Source organism: Streptopelia decaocto (assembly GCF_964273445.1).
Source record: "Streptopelia decaocto genome assembly, chromosome: 21".
NCBI classification, from domain to species: Eukaryota; Metazoa; Chordata; class Aves; order Columbiformes; family Columbidae; genus Streptopelia; species Streptopelia decaocto.
The window spans coordinates 48,948-69,773 of NC_138676.1; the positions used below are offsets into that span (position 1 = coordinate 48,948).

At 50.7% G+C, this 20,826-nt stretch overlaps 2 protein-coding genes across 6 annotated transcripts; one reads left to right on the forward strand and one right to left on the reverse strand.

Moving 5' to 3' along the window:
* Window positions 1-1,326: 1,326 nt before the first annotated feature.
* C2CD2L (C2CD2 like) lies at window positions 1,327-17,971 on the reverse strand (the record flags this gene model as incomplete). 4 transcript variants are annotated; one of them, XM_082070472.1, is made up of 14 exons in its annotated part: window positions 1,327-4,994; window positions 5,519-5,801; window positions 6,292-6,425; window positions 6,561-6,653; window positions 7,420-7,591; window positions 7,877-8,004; window positions 8,605-8,669; window positions 9,033-9,156; window positions 9,303-9,420; window positions 10,011-10,124; window positions 10,999-11,109; window positions 12,981-13,100; window positions 13,583-13,678; window positions 17,607-17,971. In XM_082070472.1, the coding sequence occupies 13 exons, from the start codon at window positions 13,583-13,585 to the stop codon at window positions 4,774-4,776; spliced, it is 1,686 nt and encodes a 561-aa protein (XP_081926598.1). In that variant the 3' UTR covers window positions 1,327-4,773. The 4 variants fall into 4 exon arrangements, with proteins under 4 accessions (XP_081926598.1, XP_081926595.1, XP_081926596.1 ...); XM_082070469.1 differs by lacking the exon at window positions 17,607-17,971 and adding an exon at window positions 15,812-16,216; XM_082070470.1 differs by lacking the exon at window positions 17,607-17,971 and adding an exon at window positions 15,541-15,951.
* On the forward strand, window positions 16,200-20,784 carry DPAGT1 (dolichyl-phosphate N-acetylglucosaminephosphotransferase 1). 2 transcript variants are annotated; one of them, XM_082070480.1, is made up of 9 exons: window positions 16,200-16,496; window positions 16,580-16,700; window positions 16,778-16,991; window positions 17,173-17,319; window positions 17,453-17,537; window positions 17,978-18,166; window positions 18,764-18,851; window positions 19,161-19,316; window positions 20,215-20,784. In XM_082070480.1, the coding sequence occupies exons 1-9, from the start codon at window positions 16,342-16,344 to the stop codon at window positions 20,278-20,280; spliced, it is 1,221 nt and encodes a 406-aa protein (XP_081926606.1). In that variant the 5' UTR covers window positions 16,200-16,341; the 3' UTR covers window positions 20,281-20,784. The 2 variants fall into 2 exon arrangements, with proteins under 2 accessions (XP_081926606.1, XP_081926607.1); XM_082070481.1 differs by lacking the exon at window positions 17,978-18,166.
* Window positions 20,785-20,826: the final 42 nt, after the last annotated feature.

A 20,826-nucleotide genomic window follows, 5' to 3' on the forward strand; every position in this document is an offset into this window, starting at 1 on the left:
GGCTACGGCAGAAGAAAAAGATGAAGCAGGCGCTCGGGAGGGAGAAGGCACGGCTCTCCCCGCTCCAGTTGGTGACCCCGAGCTGTAACCCACCCTCCCGGGGTACTGCCGCATGTCCAGGGCCAGCCAAAGGTTTCGGCGCCGCTCACGCCTTCCGGGGCGGACGTCACTGTCTTGGGAGCCCGTTGCCTTACAGAGCGTAAACCCAGCACCTGCATCCAACAATGAGGGCTGTTCAGAGATGACGGTCTTACAAAAGAGAGCTACAGATCACTGACCTCCCTGAGCTTCTAGAAAGCCAGAGCCCAGCTCACCGCTCTACAGCAGCTATAAAATCAGACTCGGAGTTAGGTTTTGATTTCCATGTGGTTTAATAAGTTAACAGGTTCAGCCATTACACTGCATTGGAATTCTTCTGCAACATTTACAAAGGTGTAAGAACTTCATTCATTCAGTCTAAATAAAGTCATTTGACTCTCAACCCTTAAATAGCTACACAGTTCCTATTTTTTTTCCTCTAAACAGTCTGGGATTAACATAATTCACCCAGAGAGAAGGCATCAAAGTACAAAAGAGCACGCACAAGGATTTGAGGTGCTAATTCAAATTTAGCATAGGTGTTTGGTCCAGTACCTGCACGAGCAAGGAAAGGTGGTGTGGGGCAGTCATGCCTGTAGAAGGAGCTGCGATAGGGCCAGTACACAAAGGCCTTCCACCGAGATTCTTACTCTACCGTGACACTCACCATGACCTGGGGCAGAAGGAGAACAAGGCAAAAGACCCCAAAACACGCAAACGCCAGCCAGCCAACATTCAAGCATCTCTCCAGCTACCCAGAAATGACTTTTTGGAGATTTAGCAAACAACTAACTGAGAGAAGCCATCACAGGAAGGAAGCGGCACCACTGAAGATGAGAAAATGGAACAAAAACATTTGTAAGCTACACTTTGCTGTGCGTGCCTTTGTAGTCCAGAAACAGCATGTGCCTGTGGCCCTCTTACATTGGCTTAAAGAAGTTTTCATTACACTCTCCTCTGCTGAACTGTTTTGTGATTAGCTCTCCACCTGAGTAGTCTTCCCTCCCCAGTTCAGCCCATCTGCCTAAAAATTTGCCCTCAGCTACATAAGCAGCGTGAGGGTGCTTGCAGACATCCATCATTCTAAAGCCTACAGCACCCCCAAAACAGATTTTGCGGTTCCTTCCACTTCTTCCCATGCCTGTTTTCTCTCACCTCCAGAGGATACCCCCTCGCAGGTCGATGCCAAGGGCTTTTCCACCGTGAAGACTCTTAAAACCCCTTACCAAAACAAGGGGAGAGGATGTATCTAGATATAAATATATTTACAAGCATACTTACAGCTACAGAAGTCTATTTTCTTCAGAGAAGTACAAATACACAGCATGGGTAAGTTCTAGTAACTCTGTTCAGCCAAAATAGAGGGGGGGGGGGGGGGAAGACAAAAAAAACTACACCAAAAGCAACCAACACAAAATGTATACTTTGGCTTCATTTACCAGTCACCATTTCTACCTGTGTGTAGCTGGCAGTGAAACGCAGCACCAGAAACGCAGGCCATCATGAGCAGACTGAACTCCTTCAGAAGCCCCCGTGCGTTCAAGCCCGCTGCTCCTCTTCCCCCACATACTCAGTCGAGGACCGATTTCACGAGATGCAAATATTGAGCCAACCCTGAGACAGCAACCACGCGACTGCAGACCATGCAAGTCTAAACAGCTGGATGGCGGCCCACGCTGTGCACTGGTTGGGGGTGTTACAAAATGCCACAGAGCCCGCAATGGCACCGAGGTGAGGGCGTGGGTATCCAGACGAAGTTAAACAGGGAAAAAAAGCAGATTTCAAATAGCATTTCTTCTGCCCTAAAGCCAGAAGCACAATCAGGAATTAAACACAAAAGGGATTTTTTTCAAGTAGCAGTTCTACGGGGGGAAAACTCCCTGGGACTCTGTCTTTACAGTTTCTGGAGGTCAAAGACTAGGTGGCCTTCCCTCCTGAGAGGAGGGTTAGGATAGAAGAATTGTTTCTGACACCAATAATCACGCCTCCCCCACGGGGCAGTTAACATTCTTGGTTTGGGGAAGTCAGGAAAGTCACCCGTGCTCACGTGGCCAGGACAAAAAAAAACCAGCCACCTCCTGTGGTACAGTACAGATATGAAGAAAAAGGATCAACATGTTAATCAGGAGCATATCAGAACTAAAAACAAGTTGCACACAGTTGAGCCATTCCCCCTCAGCCCTCTGTCCCTCAACCAGCAGATTGCCCCAACACTTTGAAAAACATTCCGGGCTTACCGACAAGAAAAAGATAAAAGGTTACAATATCAGTCCTGCACTGTACGACTTCGAGAAGCAATGAAATGGCGGTAAGTACACCTTCGCTAGGAAACACAAGTGGGTTTAGGAATGAATGTTTGGGGATGCTCTCTGTCAGCACATGATGATATCCCCTTTTCCCTTACATTCTGACCAGATACAAACTTTCCTAGCAAAGTACTGCCTGTGATAAAAAGCATGGCCAAAAAAAATCAAGGGAAGACACACGCGAACCGTCATGCATCCCATGTGCCACTTTGTCACAACGACAATGCTTGCTGTCCTCCTCACATACTTGAGCCCCACATCCACACTTCGGAAGCGTGGGTGCAAGCCTCGGGCATTTGCCTCTGGCCGCTCTGCACCGAGACAGTTGCTCTTGTGGTTTAAAGAGAAGAATACAGGACTATTAAATGAGATTCACAGAAGGTTCTGCAATAAACTTCCAACTGAAGAGCTGCTGCCTCATCCGCAAGTTCCTTTCCATTCAAAGCAGCACGTCTAATGCAAGGTTTCACAAGGAATTCCTTCAAATAGGATAAAAGGATAAAAGACACGAAAGAGCTCAGGGATGACAGAAAGCCTCCTGGACCAAAGAGATGGAGAAGAGGTTCCTGGTCAGCCAGCTGGACCAGTCAAATTTCTCACACATGCCCAACCTCATGGGGAATCGCAGGAAAAACAGAGACTCTCTTCTGCTGGCACGCACCGGCACTTTCAGTCCAAGCCCCACACGACTACAGCCTTCCCAACATCCAGACATGAGAGACACCTGAAACTCCTGTCCGTAAAGCCTTTCGCAGCAGCATACCGAACACATTCTGCTCTTTGGAAATGGCACGTGATGGCCACATCAGTAAGCCAGGATTTATCCTTCTGAAGAAAGTGACATGTTTCACGTGCATCATCAAGAGAAAAACTGCTTCTTCAGTTGACTGCATCCTGTATAAGGCAAGGCAACAGTCCCCACCTCAGGAGGTACTGTGACAGGAGAGCAGAGCTAGCAAATCCAGGCAGCACTAAGCGACTGCTCTTCAGCGAGTTTTTGCCTCCCTTGTGCCCCATCTCCCTAACTCTGTAGCCCACAGGAGAGCAGGAGCTTCCATTCAAACCGGGTGTGGACAGAGCGCAAGCGTTCCACCAAAGAGCATTGTTACGCTGTCCGAATGGGGCCTCTGGGGATACCTGCAATGTGCATCAGGAGACCAGAAAGTCATTTGTCTAGAAGGGCAGTCTCCGCCCACGCAAGGAGTCAGTTTTCCCCTGCGGGCCTTCCCCTCTGTAAATACCCGCTGCAGAAATGCCCGCTGTCTGAACGTGGTGGATCGGGTTTGCTAGAAGACAGGAAATACCAGATGCAATCAAGAAGGCTCCTTCTACTACAGGAAACCCTTTCATCAGTGAAAAGATGAACTCCTGCCTCTTTCTGCCACGCAGCTTCAGGCTCCCTGTCAGCCTGACCTTTCACTAGCATCACCACCTTCCTCGCCATCCATCCCCGGGCGCAAGTGCCGGTTCTTGGCACGAGAGGCCAGGAAGGTGGCCTGGCGCCCCGCTGGCACAGCCCCCAACTGCCCTCGAGGGAAAGCGCCCCGCTCATACAACAGCTGCTGCAGCATGGCCCCTTCCCCGCTCAAGGACACGGCTGCAGAAGGATGGCTGCATCACAGGGTGGCAGCACCCACAGAACCCACCAGACATTCTTGCAAGGGCCGGGGCTTCTACAAAAACTTGCCCCACGGTTCAAATGGTTAGAACTTCCTTCTTCTTAGCGACTCCTTCCTTCGTCAGCATAACACAGAAAGCAGGCATCCCTCAGCACTGTCTGAACCAGAGACTGTTCCAATGGCAGAGCTGGGTGGAGACCCACAGCTTCTTCTGACATCTCACAGCCCCGGAACGCATCACTCTGCACCCCAGTCACATTACAGCCTCTGCACCAAGCAGAAGCAATGAGAGCAACGAGATGGCCAGCAACCATGCCATTCTCTCTCGCTAGAAGAGCTGAGCGAGGCTACATCCCACACTTCTCAGCAACATAGCTAACCCAGTAGTTTCTTAACTGTTATCTCTGAGGGTTGCCACTTGAGAGGCCCCCCCACCCCTTCCCAGGACACACCAGGCAAGGCCAGCCAGCTGCACAGGCAGAGTTGCTTCCACAGCTCCTGGCACCCCCCACGGGGATCAGCATGCCGCCTGAATTTTCTGGGAGAGCACGGTGAGGTATGACAGTCGAAGAAGGCTAAACCAAGGCAGACGAGCAGCCTAGGCCCCAGGTTCGCCACCTCCAGTCCCCAAATGGCATAAAGCACTGGGGTGTCTTCCCTCAGCCGAAGTCGGAAGGAACTGCACTGCAGGTCACAGATACCATGGAGTGGGAAGACAAGAGACTAGAAAAGGATCTCCGCACAATCTTTCTGACAGGCTTCTCCATCCTTCAGTTCTCACCCGCTGTTGTGCTATCACTAGCTCTGGGTTTGGATTTAGACTTGAAGGAGAAGCGCTTGATGAGGCGGTGGGAGAAGCTGCCAGCTTTCTTCCTGGCAGTGGAGTTGGTGGTGACGTTGGACAAGTCATCATGTGACTGGCTCAGGCCCGCTTCTTTCTGCTTGCTCCTCCTCCGGAAGATGAGTTTGGTACCGCTCCGAAGAAAGCTAACTGCAGAGACAGAGAGGATGGAGACAGAAACCACGATAGTATCCTGCCCTGGCAGGTCTCGGGGGCAAAAATGCACCCAGCCATTCTCAGATGAGCGGCAAAGACTTCTTTCATCCCGAGCAACGGGACAAACTGCAATACCAACAATCTCCGTGGCTAAGCACACCATCACGTGTCCCCAGTGCATAACCTTTCTTTTATGCAACGATGCTCAAATGCCAAAATAACAGGAATGGTTCCAGATGACACACTCAGGCAGGACAGGATGGAGACCCTGACTGCCATCAGCCCCAAATGCGTGCAAAAATGCACATCCAAAACCTGCAAGCCATACAAAGGTACAACAGTATTTCCTACCGAAGGGGCTTGTTTTCTGCTTTCTTCCTTCTCTTCCACGCCCGCCAGGTCTCTCCGGAATCTGGGCCACACAATGCAGCCCCCACGCTCGGGCGGGAACTCGAATGTCACTTTGCCCTCAAGTACGACAGCCTAACATTAGCTACGGTCTAATGGTTCATCCTTACCTTTGTGATCTTTCAAGCTCCTGGTCTCAAGGGCTCCTGTGGAGCCAGTTTCAGACTCAACATCTTCCACCGACGGTCTCTCAGAGATGTCCGATCGTGTCGTCTCATCCAGCTCCTGACTGGCCCTTTGTCCTGATGGCGATGCTTCCAGCAGCTGTGACGATTCGGTAGAATCGTGTACCCGGTCAGCTGTGCCCTCTGAGGCAGAATCCCTGTACGCCGTGGCCTCCAGGGATGCAGCATAACCCAGAGAAAGGGCCATTTCATCTTGAGCAATAGGTACCTTGAGGGGGGTTAGAAGGTCAGACAAGAAGATAGGATCTCCCTTCTTCCACCCACACAATGACCTACAGGTGCTCCGGTTCCGATCATCAGCGCTAGACAGCACCAGCGCGCAATCATCAGCCTTTTGCTGGAACATACTGGAACGTGGCTCATTGCAAAGCATTCCACAGCACCTCCCTCACTCCCATAGGCAAGCCTAAGGAAAACTCCTTATATTGTCCATGGGGTTGCCAAGCGGCTGCGAAAGCATTCTCCCTTTCCGCAGCTGCTCTCGTGTGAGCTCCTGCTGGCAGCTGCCCTGCAGACTGGCGAGGGACCTTTGACACTCACTGGGAAGCAGCAACAAGCTGCAAGGAAGCAGCAAAAGCATCCTGCCGAGCACGTCATCCGTGCTGGAACCTTACCACTCTGCTCACTATGGGACAGGTGGTTTCACACATGCACACAGCCTCCCAGATCAGAAATGGAGCCCCATAACTACCAGAGACCTTGGAAACTCCCGAGATGATCAGCGTGCTACGCTTTGTTGGTGTCTTCTTGGCATGCTTGTTGTTTGTCTCGGTTAGCTGCCTGATCGCCGTCTCGGCCACCGGATCCAAGCCATTGGGCATATGGCTGTCTCCTGAGCACAGAAAAGATACCAGCACTTGAAGCTGCAACCTTCAGCATGGGCAGGAGGTCGCCTGCTGACCACGATGCTTGCAACAGGCAACTACGTGTACACGAAGGTAGAGAATGGAATTTATTATGAACTTACGGCTGCCGCTGGGCGAGGGGCAGCCACTCTCCAAAAGCACTGTTGTCTTCTTTTCTGTCACTTCCACCTTGGAAGGCGACCTTGATGGTGAATCTTTACAGTGAAAGAGAGGCAGAAACACAGAGACACCAGTAACTCGAGGTGAAGCTTAGGCAATTTCACTGCTGTATTGTGGCTCCCTACAGGCATGCCCAAAAAGCCTCAAGTGTGCACAGGGAGCCTGCAGACGCTGGCTCTGTGAGGTTTTGCAGCAATGAAGTTGTAAGAAACCTATTGGAAAAAGACACGTGAAGTAGCCCAGTCGCAAGCCCCAGTTCATGCTGTTTCCCAGCCCCACCTCATGGAACTCCCAGCACCACATTCATCACCACCTCAGACTGCAAGCAGCAATAACTGCCAATAAGCAAGGTCACCATGCTTTCGGCTCCGCATTCAGTACACATGGTGTAACTTTTTTAGCAGTGGAGAACAGAGAGGAAGAATGGCAAAATGCTCGGCCGACATCATGTAGATGTCATGTGGCAGCATACATGTTAGAGTTGGGACCTCCCTCCACCAAAGGGTGTCAGAGAGGCTTGTCCCTCTCTTGCCTCCCCCAAAACACAGGGCTGCACCCATTCCACCCGCCATGGCCACATGAGTCTCCAGCCAACAAGAAGACACTAAGGGAAAGGCAGCGATGCCCATGTTCTGACCCAGAAGCCAAAAGCGCCACACAAGGTGCGAGTCTGCAGCTGCAACACACAATGGCTAAACAGTTTTGCTACTGCCTGCATGAGCGGCCTCGGGAATGTCATGGCCAAGTCTGCACCCCCATAGCAGCCACCTGTACAAGACACCTGTTGTGGGGCAGCCTCACCCAGTTTGCAGTCTGCCTTAGGCCGGGACTGAATTGTAGTGACAGTAGTCACGATGGTGCCGTCGGGCATGATAGTCCTGTCCATCTCCACCTTCTTAGTGGGGGTGATGCTGGTTCGCACAGATGTGGCCTGCTGAGCATTCAAAGATGCAGGAGACTCCTGGAACAGCAGCTGCAAAGAGTAAAGCACAGCTCAGACCAGCTCTCCCCCTCTCAGACAGAAGGGCAGGCACATGGGTGACAAAAGCTTCTGCACTGGGCACGGCTCCTCCGTGACAGTGCAGTGTCAGTTGAACAGAGGCTCAGGAACCGAGGGTCAGGTAACATCCCTCCTCGGCGTAAGGGCCTCAGTCCCGTGTGACGAGCCCAGGTCTAATCATGCTTGTCTCCAGAGGCTCGCATCGCGAATGCTTCTGCAGCGTGCGTTTGTGCCAAACTTACGGAGTCGTGAGCTTACCTCCAATACAATGGTAGCTTCGCCGGACAGTGACTGCCCAGCTCCTGGGGCCAGCGAGCAGACCTGTCTCCCAGATGGTTGTTTGCCCAAAGAATCCAGCAAAAGTGTGGCATGTGCCAGGAGCACATCTGCGAGAAGGAACAGGAAAATAGAACATACCACACCATCTCAGCACCTCAGATGTCTCCTAGGCAACGGCTGCTTTTGGGAAGCAGCTCTGTGGGCCAACAAAGCAGATCCCCACAACCCCGGTAGCTCCTAGGTTCAAGGTGGGAGGGGGCAGGCAGCGCTCCTCCACTCCTCTTTACCAATCCAGAAATCGACTCCCTTAGAGAGATGGCCATTGTGCAGCCTACATCAAAAATAGATGCTGCGGTTACTCCCTGACCGAGTACAAACAAACAGAGTTAAGAGCCTTCTGCAACATTCTTCCAATACACAGGACAAATCCTCGCATCCCTCTCCCCATTTCAGAGTGGAGACAGGCAGGTCGCAGTAAACTCCGGGGTACCAAAAAGGCCCAAGTAAGAGCGTTTCACTAAGAAGAACAGATTCTAGACTTACTTCACGCAGTCAGAGGCTCACAAAAATTGGATATGAAAAATCCTTTGCACAGCTCATCACACATCGCACCAACCCAGAACTACCAGAGGCTCAAAGCACAGCAAGTCCCTTAGGCATTCTTGTCTCCCTGTCTTACAAACCATTTTATGGCTGCCCGTACTCACTTGCCCCTCCGTCACTGTTCCCCAGCACCTGTAGCTTCAGCTCTTTACTTCTCGGTCCCAGCTCCCTGTTGAAACCGAAAAAAACAGGCTAGTATTAGGCAATCTTTGCAAAACAGTCACAGAGCAAACAACCCCATTCTGTATCTTCCCACCCTCAAATCTCACACACCTCATCACTTTTTCCAAAGCCCCAGTACACATGCACTACTTTGGGGGACACAAAAAGGGGCAGCAAACTACACAGAAGAGGAAGACTCTGGTTGATGTCCCCTGCAGGGCCATGTAGGCCGCCAGGGGAAGCTGAGAGGGCGATCTGTCTGGGAAGCTGAGATTCAGCCTTCAAGCAGTTACCACGTCACATTAATGACACCCTGAGACCATGCCGGTCTGCCTCCACCATGCCAGCCAGAAGGAGAGCAGATACTTACAGAAAGAGCTCCTCATTCCACTCCATCTCTGCTGCAGCATCAGCACTGCCAGCTGTCACCAGTCTCGTCTGCTTCTGCTGGTGGGGACTGTCTAGCTCTGCCATGCAGCGTATCTCCCCAACTCCTGCAACAGAGGGGCAGAGCACGCGTATGCGATCGTCAGCACCATGCACACTCACAACCCTCTTTTCCATTCAAACCCACCCAAAACATCCACTCACTCCAATCTCATCCTTTGCCCCTGCAGATCAGCAATGCTTTCACGCTTACCTCCCTTCCCCTGGCTGCCCAAGTTCAGCACTCGAAGATTCCGGAGCAACAGCTTAGAACCCAGTGGGGCTGCTGCTACTCTTGATGGGGACTCTCGAGTCAACTTATTGCTGGGTACCTGAGGAACAACAAGACCAAGACCGATGCCTTTATCGTTCAGTCACCAGCAGACAACGGCAAGATGCATTATGTCCATCCTTGCATCTACTAAGTAGCTCCTCATAGCAACAGCGGGGAATACCCACAGAGCCATCAAAAGATGCTGCAGGTTCCCCAAGCTACCGATCTTGGGTGGGACCCTGTGTTATTTCAGATGAGGAATTTAAGGCAGACAGGAAAAGAGACAGATAAGGACAAGATTGCTGGCTGCCAGACGGACAAGAGAAGATGGCAAACCATGGGCCATTCCTGTAAGGGTTGCCCTGGATGGAGCCTTGGTGCTCAGAGTGACAGAGTGACTGCCAAAACAGAGACGGATCTTGGGCAGTCTGGTTCCACCTCAGCACAAATGGCACTCAGCGTGTGGGAAACAAACTACAGAGTTTCTAATTCTCTCGTGACACGGTACCCCAGCTCCTATGACAGTGCAGGCCAGGAGGCGGCTGTCACCCAGAAGCGAGTCACAACCCTTGGTTTCCTGCCCGAGCCTCAGAAGCACTCAGGACGCGATGTTAGAGGCGCAGGAATGACGGGAGGAGGGAGCCTTACCGCAGCAGCTCCAGCGGTGCAGGCCTTCAGATTCACCATCATGGCTGGCTGCGTGCTGACAATGGTGTCCTCGATCAGATCCTTGATGGTAGACAGATCCACTCTCCCTTCATTCTTCTCTCCGCAATTCAAGAGGAAATGCAGGAAAGTCATAAGGAGGAGATGCATTTTCTCCTTATACAGCTCCAGCTGCCCCTCAAGCCACTAAGATGCTACCGTCCTTCTCCCGGTAATAACCGCCCAGGTATCTTCCCACATCCTGTCCTCGCTCTCCCCAGCGCTTAAAGTTTCTGTGAAACAGCTGCAGGTAAACATAAGTTGTCTAAACGAGACAAACTAAGCCTCTCCATTTCTAGCCTACCTATTGCAAATTTTGACAATACACCTCTTTTACAGTTTGCCACATTCTCATCACCTCGTGAGATGGGAGTATCGCACTTTCAGGAGAACAGCCGAATTCCAACATCTACTCAGGACAAAGCAGCAAGGGCATCAATAAAACAAACAAATTAACCAACACATTTGGATCACAGAAGGCCAAGCAATCCTGCGTTCAGCCTCGTCCATTAAACCTCTAATACCTTCAGGTTCCACACAATAACCTCTCAAAAAAATCCCCCAAAAAACCCCCCCCCCCAAAACCCCCAAACCAACCCAGCTCATTTTACAACTCTACATCTGACAACAGCAGAAGGACCTACATAGACAGAAAGCCTTTTTTGCTACACAGACTCCCATTCAGCTGCTACACCAAACTTGGACAACAGACACCGGTACTGCTTCGGCTCTCTTGACGTTGCACTGTTTTGACAGAGCTGAGCTAGCATGAATTCCAGGGGGAGAGAATCGCCTGCCTTGCCCTAAAGGACCATGACAGCGAGTTGCCAACCTTTCCCCTCCGCAGCAGCCTTCCTCCTGGCTCGGCGCCGTTTCTGCCACTCCCACCCTTGCTCAGCTCGAGTCCAGCCACCTGCTGTTGATAGCTCACCTCGCGAAGCTGAAGTCTTGGAAGAACAGAAAGGTTCAGGTCTGGTCTGTCCTTGAACACCCATGACACAAGGAGACCTTCGTTCTGTATCTCCTCCAAGTGGATCTCCACCTGGCCCAGAACAAATACCCATAGTCAAGAACAGTTTCTGTTTCATTAGGTGCTTTTTGCCCCACTTCAAACCCAGCAACTGAAGGGCCCTCACACCAGCGCAGCAACAAGAGAGAGCATGTACGAACACAAGTGTTGCTGGGCCTACGGGAACAAGCAGCTGCAGAAGCCTCATTGATCCATAATGAGATCTGACTTCCTGGTGACCTTTGGATGCCCAGATACCATCACAGGGAATAATGATAGGTTATTTCTTTGGCTGAAGAAAAGGCCTGAGGGACAATCCGAAAGAGTGAACTGGGCACTGACACAGACTGTTTACCGAGCTACATCAGTTAACCATTGCCAAACCTAAGCATGGCCATTGGTAAGTTAGCAATGCACCTCTAGATCATCCTCCGATTGAAAACTAAACCATGTCACAATAGTCTGCAACAACAAACCAGACTCTACACCATCCTGTAGTTCTGCTGAAAAGCTGCACACCGATACACCTGAAAAGCATCATTAATGCAACAGACAGAAACAGAACCACACAGGAATAACTCCTGACCCAATATTTCTAGTAAAAACTGGGGAACAAAATTTAACTTAGTTCTACAGTAATTGACAGGCTGACATTCATTTACCATGAGCACAGAAGGTCCTCAGTCAGAAGTGACAGATCTGGGACAGGGTAGCCAGGTAAGTAACAACAAGAGGTGCATAAAAGAGGCAAGACACATTTGGCAATACAGTCCTCAAAGTAATCCAACCAACAGGCATACGGTAACCTTACCAGCATTTCACAATGCAGCAGCAAGACCTCAATTGGAATACCACATGCAATTCTCTACAAGAATCATCAACCCAAAATTTCAACAGGCCCAGACAAGGAGACCTGGAAAATGCTAACAAGTAGAGGAGGAATTTGATGAGATGTGACAAAGGCTACTTGGCTCCCCGAGACTAGACAAAGACAAAAACCAACCACAGTTGTTGCCCACAACTAGATCGGCAGCAGGCAGGCGAAACACTGAGGAGAAATAGAGCAGCTATTTAAACGACCGCAGAACGGAGGCACAAAACCAAACCGGGATGATCTGATAAATGTAGGTTGAATATTTTAATAAAGCTTCTGAAAGCAAAGGTGTTTCAGAACAATCTTCCCACTGTAACACGTGCAATAGTATGGGATTGGCTTCTGCCACCACAGTTACTTCTGATTTTACTGCGTCTCCCTATAGCACAAAGGAGCATGCAGTCTTCAGGCAAGATACCGCCTCCAGCATCAAGCCCTTCTTCATGATGGGAACAAAATCACATTCCAGAGAAGTAAATCCAGCCAGAAAGTGACTATGGAGCTACCACCCACTGCAATTCCACAGACTTTCTAGTCTGGAAGAAGCATCTGCAATATTCAACCCCTAGAAAAAAATAATCTGTATTGCACTCTTATGAATGGACTAAGTGCAGCGCTGACAAGCAAACCACCCCTCAGTGTGGATTTCTTTTTCACAACGACAACCAGGACAACACCAGAATTGCACATGCGCACAGGATGCATCTTGCCCTATCCCTCACACCACAAGGAGAACTGAACTCTGGGGACCTTTCACTTCTTAAACACTCGCTTAAAAACACAGTATAGAATGCTGCCAAGCCGCAAATATCTCTAGATTTTGTATGGATATGTTACATAGCCAAGACCTGCAGAACAAGACTCGGAAACAGGACTCAGCACATAGATTGGGAATCTTTGCCACTCCACCAAATATCAGTGACAGCATGCTGCTTTTTCCTGCACAATGTGGCCTTATTTGCACTAAATTGAGTCCTCTTTCCTCGATCAGTGTGGGGCCAGGTGAAAGACCAAGTTAGCCAACCATTACCTGAGCCTGCAGCACAGCCAAAGTGACATGATAGGTGTCCACAGAAACAGCAACTGGGGACTGCTGAGTAACAGAGACAGGGAATTTCACAGCTTCAGCTGACAGAGAGCAGTATAGCACCTAGAGAGAAAAGGAAGGAGGTAAGTTTATATCCTTGGCAAGAGGCAGCCATGTGATGCCAAAATTTTGAAAAGCAATAGCCAAGGGTGACCCACCACAACAGGAAAGAAACATCAGGCTTGCTCCCAGATGCAGTTCTGCACTGCAAACCTGCCATTTCAGACTACCAGTAAAGACATACTGGTTACAGATGCTCTCTTACCCTTCCCACTCTAGGACCTGATATTTGGGCTCAGCATCCATATGCTCCAGCTCCACCAAGACATCTCCCCCCAGCACTGTCCCAGAACTCATTGATGTGCAGCCCCAGGGCCACAATCTCATGAGTCTGTCGACAGGTACCCGAACTCAATCACGGATGTTGCTCAGAACTTCCCCAGTCCCACCATCCCCATCACACAGGCCTCGGCGATCTCCATGGAACACATCACCAGCTGACAGAGACACCCTGTGCTGTACAATTCAGAAGAGCAGAGCCTCACCATGCTGTGGTCCGACTGTGCCTTACACGTCACGTCACTTATAGTTGCAGCTGGTGGTAACTGAGGACCCTCTTCAAATGTGATCTGCACTGAACTCTACAAAGATAGAATTCCGTTAGGTCCCAGTGGTCAAGGCAGAAAAGAAATAAGGTCTCTGGTCAAGGCTTAGAGTCACAAACACCACATTAATTTCAGATGGGGAAGCCCAAAAGAGAATGGGAAATTGTTCTGGATAGCAGTCAGCTGTAAGTACATTAACCCCTCTTCATTGCAAAAGCTTTCCTGTATCTTCTCTTTCTCTCTCCCCTCTATGCTAATCCTGCCCCAAGTGAAAAAAAAAAAAAAAAAACACACAACAAAAACAACAAGCAAACAAACAAACAAACAAACCAACACACAAAAAAACCCCAACAATATCAGATCACTCCCTACACTCCCTACTGCTTCATACTAGCCATGCCTGCTGTTTCTTCTCCCAAGCCTCCTCCACCAGAGCCATGTGTTCACCCACACAGGTCAGTCCAGGAAAGGATCACAAAGGTTGCTCACTACACACAAATATTTGCACTTCCTAATACCAGGAGGCAACTGTCATCTTAAAATAATCACAGTCCTTGCTCTGCACTTTGAAGGAGATTACTTGATTAAATCAAATAATAATTACTCTCAAAAAGGGTTCTGCTCTGCTACAATTAAGGATGACAGAACTCCAAGAACACCGTGCTTGACCTATGCAATTAAGATTTGTTCCATCTTGTGCAGCTACTTGCAAGGATAACCGCTTAACAAACCTCAATTAACCCTTCAGCTCTCGATATGCCAGACAACACTATGTACTTTAAGTAGGAAAACAAAAGGACAAAACTGAACTGGCCCGTACTTGCTGGTGAAGTTAAGTCCTCAGAGGACTGTATCGCAGGGATGTGACTTACATGCCTCATCACTGAAAATCACTTCCCCGAAAACAGACGGGTACTGCAAAGTGACATATAACAAAAACAAGCATTTCTTCCTAAGTCGCCTTCCTCAAAGATCCAATTTCTTCATCTCATCCCAGCAAGTTGTCAGGGGATGGCACCGAGGCAAATGCAAAGACAGAGAAATTAAGAGCTACAGAAGGTCTGCTGGGAAAATTGCTGCACTAACATTCCCAAAGAAGCCAGAGTCACGACCTTACCTATGGGGTTAGAGATTACAAAGCCTGTTGTGTTGAGACAACTAACAACAGTTGGGAGCAGCCAGAGTAATAATATCTGATTCCTCCCCACAGTCACCAATCGCCTGATTTTTTTCACGTGGCCGTGCTGCACTGAGATCCACTTTTCTCTCCTGCCTCTAGTCCAGAATTTAACCACCTTTGTCAGAAGGGGAGAGACATTTTCAAACTTGTTGGAAAACTCAAACACCAGATCGCATCGCATTCTTCAAGACTTACTTTTCTTGAAACACATTAGTGTCATGCTGACCTTTTCTAACTCTTGATTTCCCTGTGCAACTTAAATGGCTCCCTCTTCCTGTTCATACAACAGAAAAGAAGTTTTTGACAGACTCTGGACCACAGCTTTCACGGACAAAAACCCCCGCCTTGAAGGCAACTCGAGCCGCTGTGTGATTATTTCCATCTGGAATCGGCAGTACGTATCCTCCTTCGTGAACTCCAAAACTACAGATCAATGCAACTATCATGCCAGGGGATTAAAGGGAAAAGAGGTTGTTGTGGAAATGTCCAAGCGGCAACATCAGACGGCTCCATCGCCCCGTCTCGGGCTCAGAACCGCGTTCACCAAAGCCCGACACCCGCCTCTGCGCGCCCCCACAGCGCAAAGCGGCTCGCAAAGAGCCGCCGGTTCCCTGTGCGCCTGCCGGCACCCTCCGGCCGAGCTCCGCCGCGGAAAGCTCCCCCGGAGCCCGAACCAAAGGCCGGCGGCCCCCCCGCCCGCGCCCGCGCCCCGCCGTACCCCGTGCCGGCGCGCCTGGCTGTTGAGGGCTCGCACCCAGGCCCGCTGCCACTGCTCCCGCAGCGACCGCAGGGCGAGAAGCGCGGCGAGCAGCGCCCGCGCCCCGGCCTCCTCCGCCGCCGCCGCCCCGCGCCGCCGCGGCGCCCGCAGGGCCGCGCACCGGCAGTACTGGACGAGCCAGGCCGCCACGGTGAGCAGCGAGGCGGCGAACAGCAGCACCAGCGCGGCCCAGCCCGTGTCCGGCCCCATGGCGCCGCGCGCAGCGACTCACGGCGGCCCGGCGGGCATGGCGGGCTCCGGCGCCGGCGCCGCCGCTGCCCAGGGCTCGCCGGCAGCCGCCCGCAAGCGCCGGCTCCCGGGCGCGGGTGAAACGCGGCTCCGCCGGCCTGGAGAGAGGCTGCCCCGCGCACCTCCGCACCGCGGGGGGAGGAAGTGACGTGCTGGGGCTGACCGCGGCGGTGCGGGCGGAGTCCGTCCCAGGCGAGTGCCCGTGCCTTCGCAGGGAGCTTCGCTGTACGAGGCGCGGGGGGAAGCGGCCTCCAGCGCCGGGCACAGGTGCTTGCGCACCGCTCTCAGTACAGCTGAACGCGAGCCTGGTCCCCACCGGCGTCCGAGCAGCGTCCCGCGCTGGCAGGCGGTTGCTGCCAGAGCAAAAGATGGCGCTCCCAGCGCTCATAGCCCGAAGGTGGCCGGCGTATCCGGTACTCGCCCTGTAGCATCCGGCTGGAAACCGCCGGCGGGAGGCGTTGGCGAGCCCGGCGCCGCTCCGTGCCCTTGGCTGGGGAAGCGCCCGCCGCGGCCATGGCGGCCTGGCCCGCCGTGCCCCTGCTCATCAACTTGGGCGGGTCGCTGCTGGGCTTCGTGGCCACGCTGACGCTGATCCCGGCCTTCAAGGACCACTTCCTTGCCGCGCGGCTCTTCGGTGCGGACCTCAACAAGGCCTCCCGGCAGCCTGTGTGAGTAGCGCTGCCCTCCGAACCGGCAGCTGCCCCGGGAGCGGGGTCGGCCGCGCTGAGTCCCTGCCCTGCCTTCCTTTCAGCCCCGAGGCGCAGGGCGTGATCAGCGGTGCCGTGTTCCTGATCATCCTCTTCTGCTTCATCCCCGTGCCCTTCCTGCGGTGCTTTGTGGAGGAGCAGTGCGCGGCCTTCCCTCACGACGAGGTGCGGCTTCGGGGGAGCGCGGTGGGCACGGGCAGAGGTGGCCGCCGCTAACCAGGGTCCCGTTCTCTGGCCTGCAGTTCGTCGAGTTCATCGGTTCGCTCCTCGCCATCTGCTGCATGATTTTCTTGGGCTTTGCGGACGACGTTCTGAACCTGCGCTGGCGCCACAAGCTCCTTCTTCCCACAATGGCTTCTCTCCCACTGCTCATGGTTTACTTCACCAACTTTGGGAACACGACCATTGTGGTGCCCAAGCCCTTCCGGGTGCTGCTGGGCGTGCACTTGGACCTGGGTAAGTTTGGAGTCACCAGAAGCCACCACTGAAGCGGCAGGCAGCCAGTGGAAGGGGTCACCCAACTTACTCTCTGCTGCAGAGGAAATACCTGAAGGATTTGCTTAAGTAACCAGTGACGGGGCACAACCCCACCCACTAAACATGAATACTAAAGCACTTGGCTTGCTCTGATCTGCAGGTGTCCTCTACTACGTGTACATGGGCATGCTAGCAGTGTTCTGCACTAACGCCATCAACATTCTCGCTGGAATTAATGGAATTGAAGCAGGGCAGTCGCTGGTGATAGCTGCTTCCATTATCGTATTCAACATTGTAGAGTTAAATGGTAAGGAAGATAATGTGTATGTTAGCAGGTACAAAAAGCAAAGGGAAAGAGAATCCTAGATTTCAATATCTGATAGTACTAAAAATCAGCTGGTCCTGTCTTATCACAAATGCTTTTTTCTTTTTTTCTGTAGGGGATTGTCGAGATGATCACATTTTTTCTCTCTACTTCATGGTTCCTTTTTTTTTTACCACGCTGGGGCTGCTTTACCACAACTGGTAAGAGGATGGACAGAGCGTGTCCTTTCCCTTTACTTCCTCCCTTTTCAAGCAAACAAAACCGCTTACCAGTGTGCAGGTGGGCGTAAACAGGCTTCTTGCCAGCACCAAGAGCACAAAGCATCGATGCACTGGAAGCTTTTCCTTTCATTAGAACAATTCGGTCACACCGGCTCACCAAAATGCGCAGAATACACTTCCTCATATGTCTCGCTAGCCATTTTTTTCCACGTCATGTTCTCTGAAAGTCAGGCTGTGGGTCCCAGTCCTGCAATTCTTAGAATAAGTACCTGCAATCATTGTTTTCACTGTGTAGATCTGCGGCAGTTCCCTCTTGGTCCCTAACCTGCCATGTGGGGATACAGTTGGTAGCTATAAAGTAATTTTCACGGCAACAGCGATCACGACAGACCTTTGCTTTTCTGCCCTGTGGATTGCAGGTACCCATCTCGCGTGTTTGTTGGGGACACCTTCTGCTACTTCGCCGGCATGACCTTCGCTGTGGTGGGGATCCTGGGGCACTTCAGCAAAACAATGCTGCTTTTTTTCATCCCGCAAGTGCTCAACTTCCTCTACTCCTTGCCTCAACTCTTCCACATCATTCCTTGTCCCCGTCACCGGCTGCCAAGGTAGCGTACCTGAGTGACCTAGAATAGTACCGCAGATTGTGCCTTTTATTTCCAACATCAGCTGAGAAAGGTGATGGAGTGTGCTCTTTTTAAAAGCCATCAAAGTAAGTTTTAAAGGTAAGAAGTCAGCTGTCTCACTCTCCACCTGCAGTCACATCATACAGTAAAGGTTTCTGAACAAAGTTAACTTTTCTGACCACCCCTCTCTCCCAGATACAGAAGAGTGATTTTTAACAAAGTTAGAATACAATTATTGTCAGCTACAAGATTGAGATAAATCGATACAGGCATTCATAGTAGTAATCAGTCTGCGGCCGTAGCAGCAATTATCTCTGCAGACATCACATTCTATAGTTTTCTTTTGAAAACTATACGGCTTTATGGATATATTGGGAGTACGGCGGGGAGGAGTCTCTTCCTGACTGTCCAGTCTGAGGGACTAGGTATTGGCAGGTGTTGTGAAGTGTAGTGTATTATTCCTGCTTTTCCATCACTGGATTTCTTGCTCAACTATTCAGCTAGGCATCTAATTCTGCTTACATAGGGATCTCTCTGTCTCTTTGCTCTATCTGACTAAAATTTTCATGTTTCTTTTAGGCTCAACACTAGTACAGGGAAGTTGGAGATGAGCTACTCCAAATTCAAAATGAAGAGCCTCTCTGCCCTGGGCACAAACATTCTGAAGGTAAATCTGGAAAACATTCAAAATCCAGATGTGTTCTGAGGCGATCAAGTGTAAGAGGAATAGGATAGGAAGGAAGGCGGAACTTCTGGGTTCACTAGTTATTTCCTGGCTCAAATCCAGGAGTAAATATTCTGCTTAGTCTCTCACCATCCCTCACAATCACGCAATGACGTTAATAGTCTTTCAGAATAACCACAGGCAGCAGCGTCCCAGGACCATCATAGGCCTGGCCTGTCTTTTAGTAAGAGCAAGAGCCAGGTGAGCACCCAACGTACCTGGTGAAACAACGTACCATATTTCTTTCCCCAGGCAGTCAAGATCTTGCGCATAGTAGATGTGAGGAGTGGAACAGATGAAGACGGCGAGTACACCGAGTGCAGTAATATGACACTCATTAACTTTGTGATAAAGCTGATTGGACCCACCCACGAGCGAAGTCTCACTCTCCTGTTGCTACTCCTTCAGGTCAGACAAATGGTTCCTGCAGTGGAAAGACATACAAACAGATCTAAAGGGGTTTCCAGGGCTGTTAGAGAAGTTTGTTAGGGAAAAGGGGGAGGTAGACTGTCATGCTTCTCACACAGGATGCACTTGAGCAGTGGAACTTGAGGAGAATTGGAGGTTTATGCAGCTCAAGGAGGAAACAGATTCTTCCTCCCTGTTCGCTGAGAGCTAATAAATACAAAGTTGCTAGATTCACTTGAGAAGTTTCCCAAGGCACAAATCGCTGGATGCTAGAAAAACATTAGTAAGGCAGAATGCCTCGTCACTCTGACTCAATACAGCCTTTTTCCATGTTCCTATTTCTCAGTCGCATGAAATAACACAGTCCCAGACTTACCTGTGGCTGGTGGACTTGAGCATGTGTGGCATGCACGTCAGCTGTATCTGGAAACCTGAGCAGGGTGCAGGAGCATTCTGAAGCAACTTAGAGTGCAGGGATAACGCGCCTCACAGGTACTGCCGCTACCTCTATTCAGCACGTGAACTCTCATGCACAATATACTAGAAACACGGCTTTTGGAAAGGCCTGCGTTGCATAGTTGCCTGCAATAAAATTTTTTCTTCCTTGGATCAAAGATAAAAGACTCTTATTAGCGAAGAGAAGAGACACTTAGCCAGATCCCCATTCAGGAGGAAGGCACACACAGAAATCCCCTGTGGATAGCTGCGGTTCTCAGCGAAAGAACCACAGACTCTGGCTAAGACTTCTGCCTTTCATTTTTCAACACCTAAAAAATTGAGTCTAAATGATATGAGGCACGCTGGAAAGCATAGCAAATCCATCCAAAAAGGATGAATCTGCCAGCCTGTAAACTATTTAACACTAATGTTTCTGTTGTCTGTCTGATTTTTTACCTAGGTCCTGGGCAGCACAATTGCATTTTCAATCCGGTACCAACTAGTGCGCTTGTTTTATGATGTCTGACTGGACTGCCAGGGAGCAGAGGAAAGAGTTGTACCTATCACTCAGTTTTTCCAGTTGCTGACCAAATGATTCAACGTATCTTACTCTGGCCCTCCAAGAACTTCAGGACACCTGTCAAAATGCAAATACCTATTCTGCGTGGGCTTGAACTGTAATTATCTTCTCCTTTTGCACACGGAAGGCTTTTGTTCAATTCTCCTGACAGAAAAGATTCGCTGCTACTTGGACATGATGGGTACTGGGAGTACCCTTCAGAGAGGAAGGAAACAAATGTTTACTTACAGCGCTTAGGGCAAGTGGGAAAGATGAGGTCTGTACATCTGACAAGCACGTTACTGTTCCCAAGAGAGAAAACGGACTGCAATTTCTGTGAGACTCTACAGCAGAACAAGTAAACCAGAATCCTCTCCTGGCTTCTCCAATCTTGTTTTTGGTCCATGGACATAGAGTAATGTGTTATAAACCAAAGCTCAGAGCACGCTGAGAATAAAACAACTCATGGTAGCCTTTCCCCTTCCATGCTTTGCTTCAAGAATATTGACACAC

Excerpts from the sequence above, each read along its gene's own strand:
- DPAGT1 (XM_082070480.1), top strand. The coding sequence starts at position 16,342 with ATGGCGGCCTGGCCCGCCGTGCCCCTGCTCATCAACTTGGGCGGGTCG. Across the intron at positions 16,992-17,172 it reads GGGCGTGCACTTGGACCTGG|GTGTCCTCTACTACGTGTAC; the intron begins GTAAGTTTGGAG and ends TCTGATCTGCAG. Across the intron at positions 18,852-19,160 it reads TGGGCACAAACATTCTGAAG|GCAGTCAAGATCTTGCGCAT; the intron begins GTAAATCTGGAA and ends TTCTTTCCCCAG.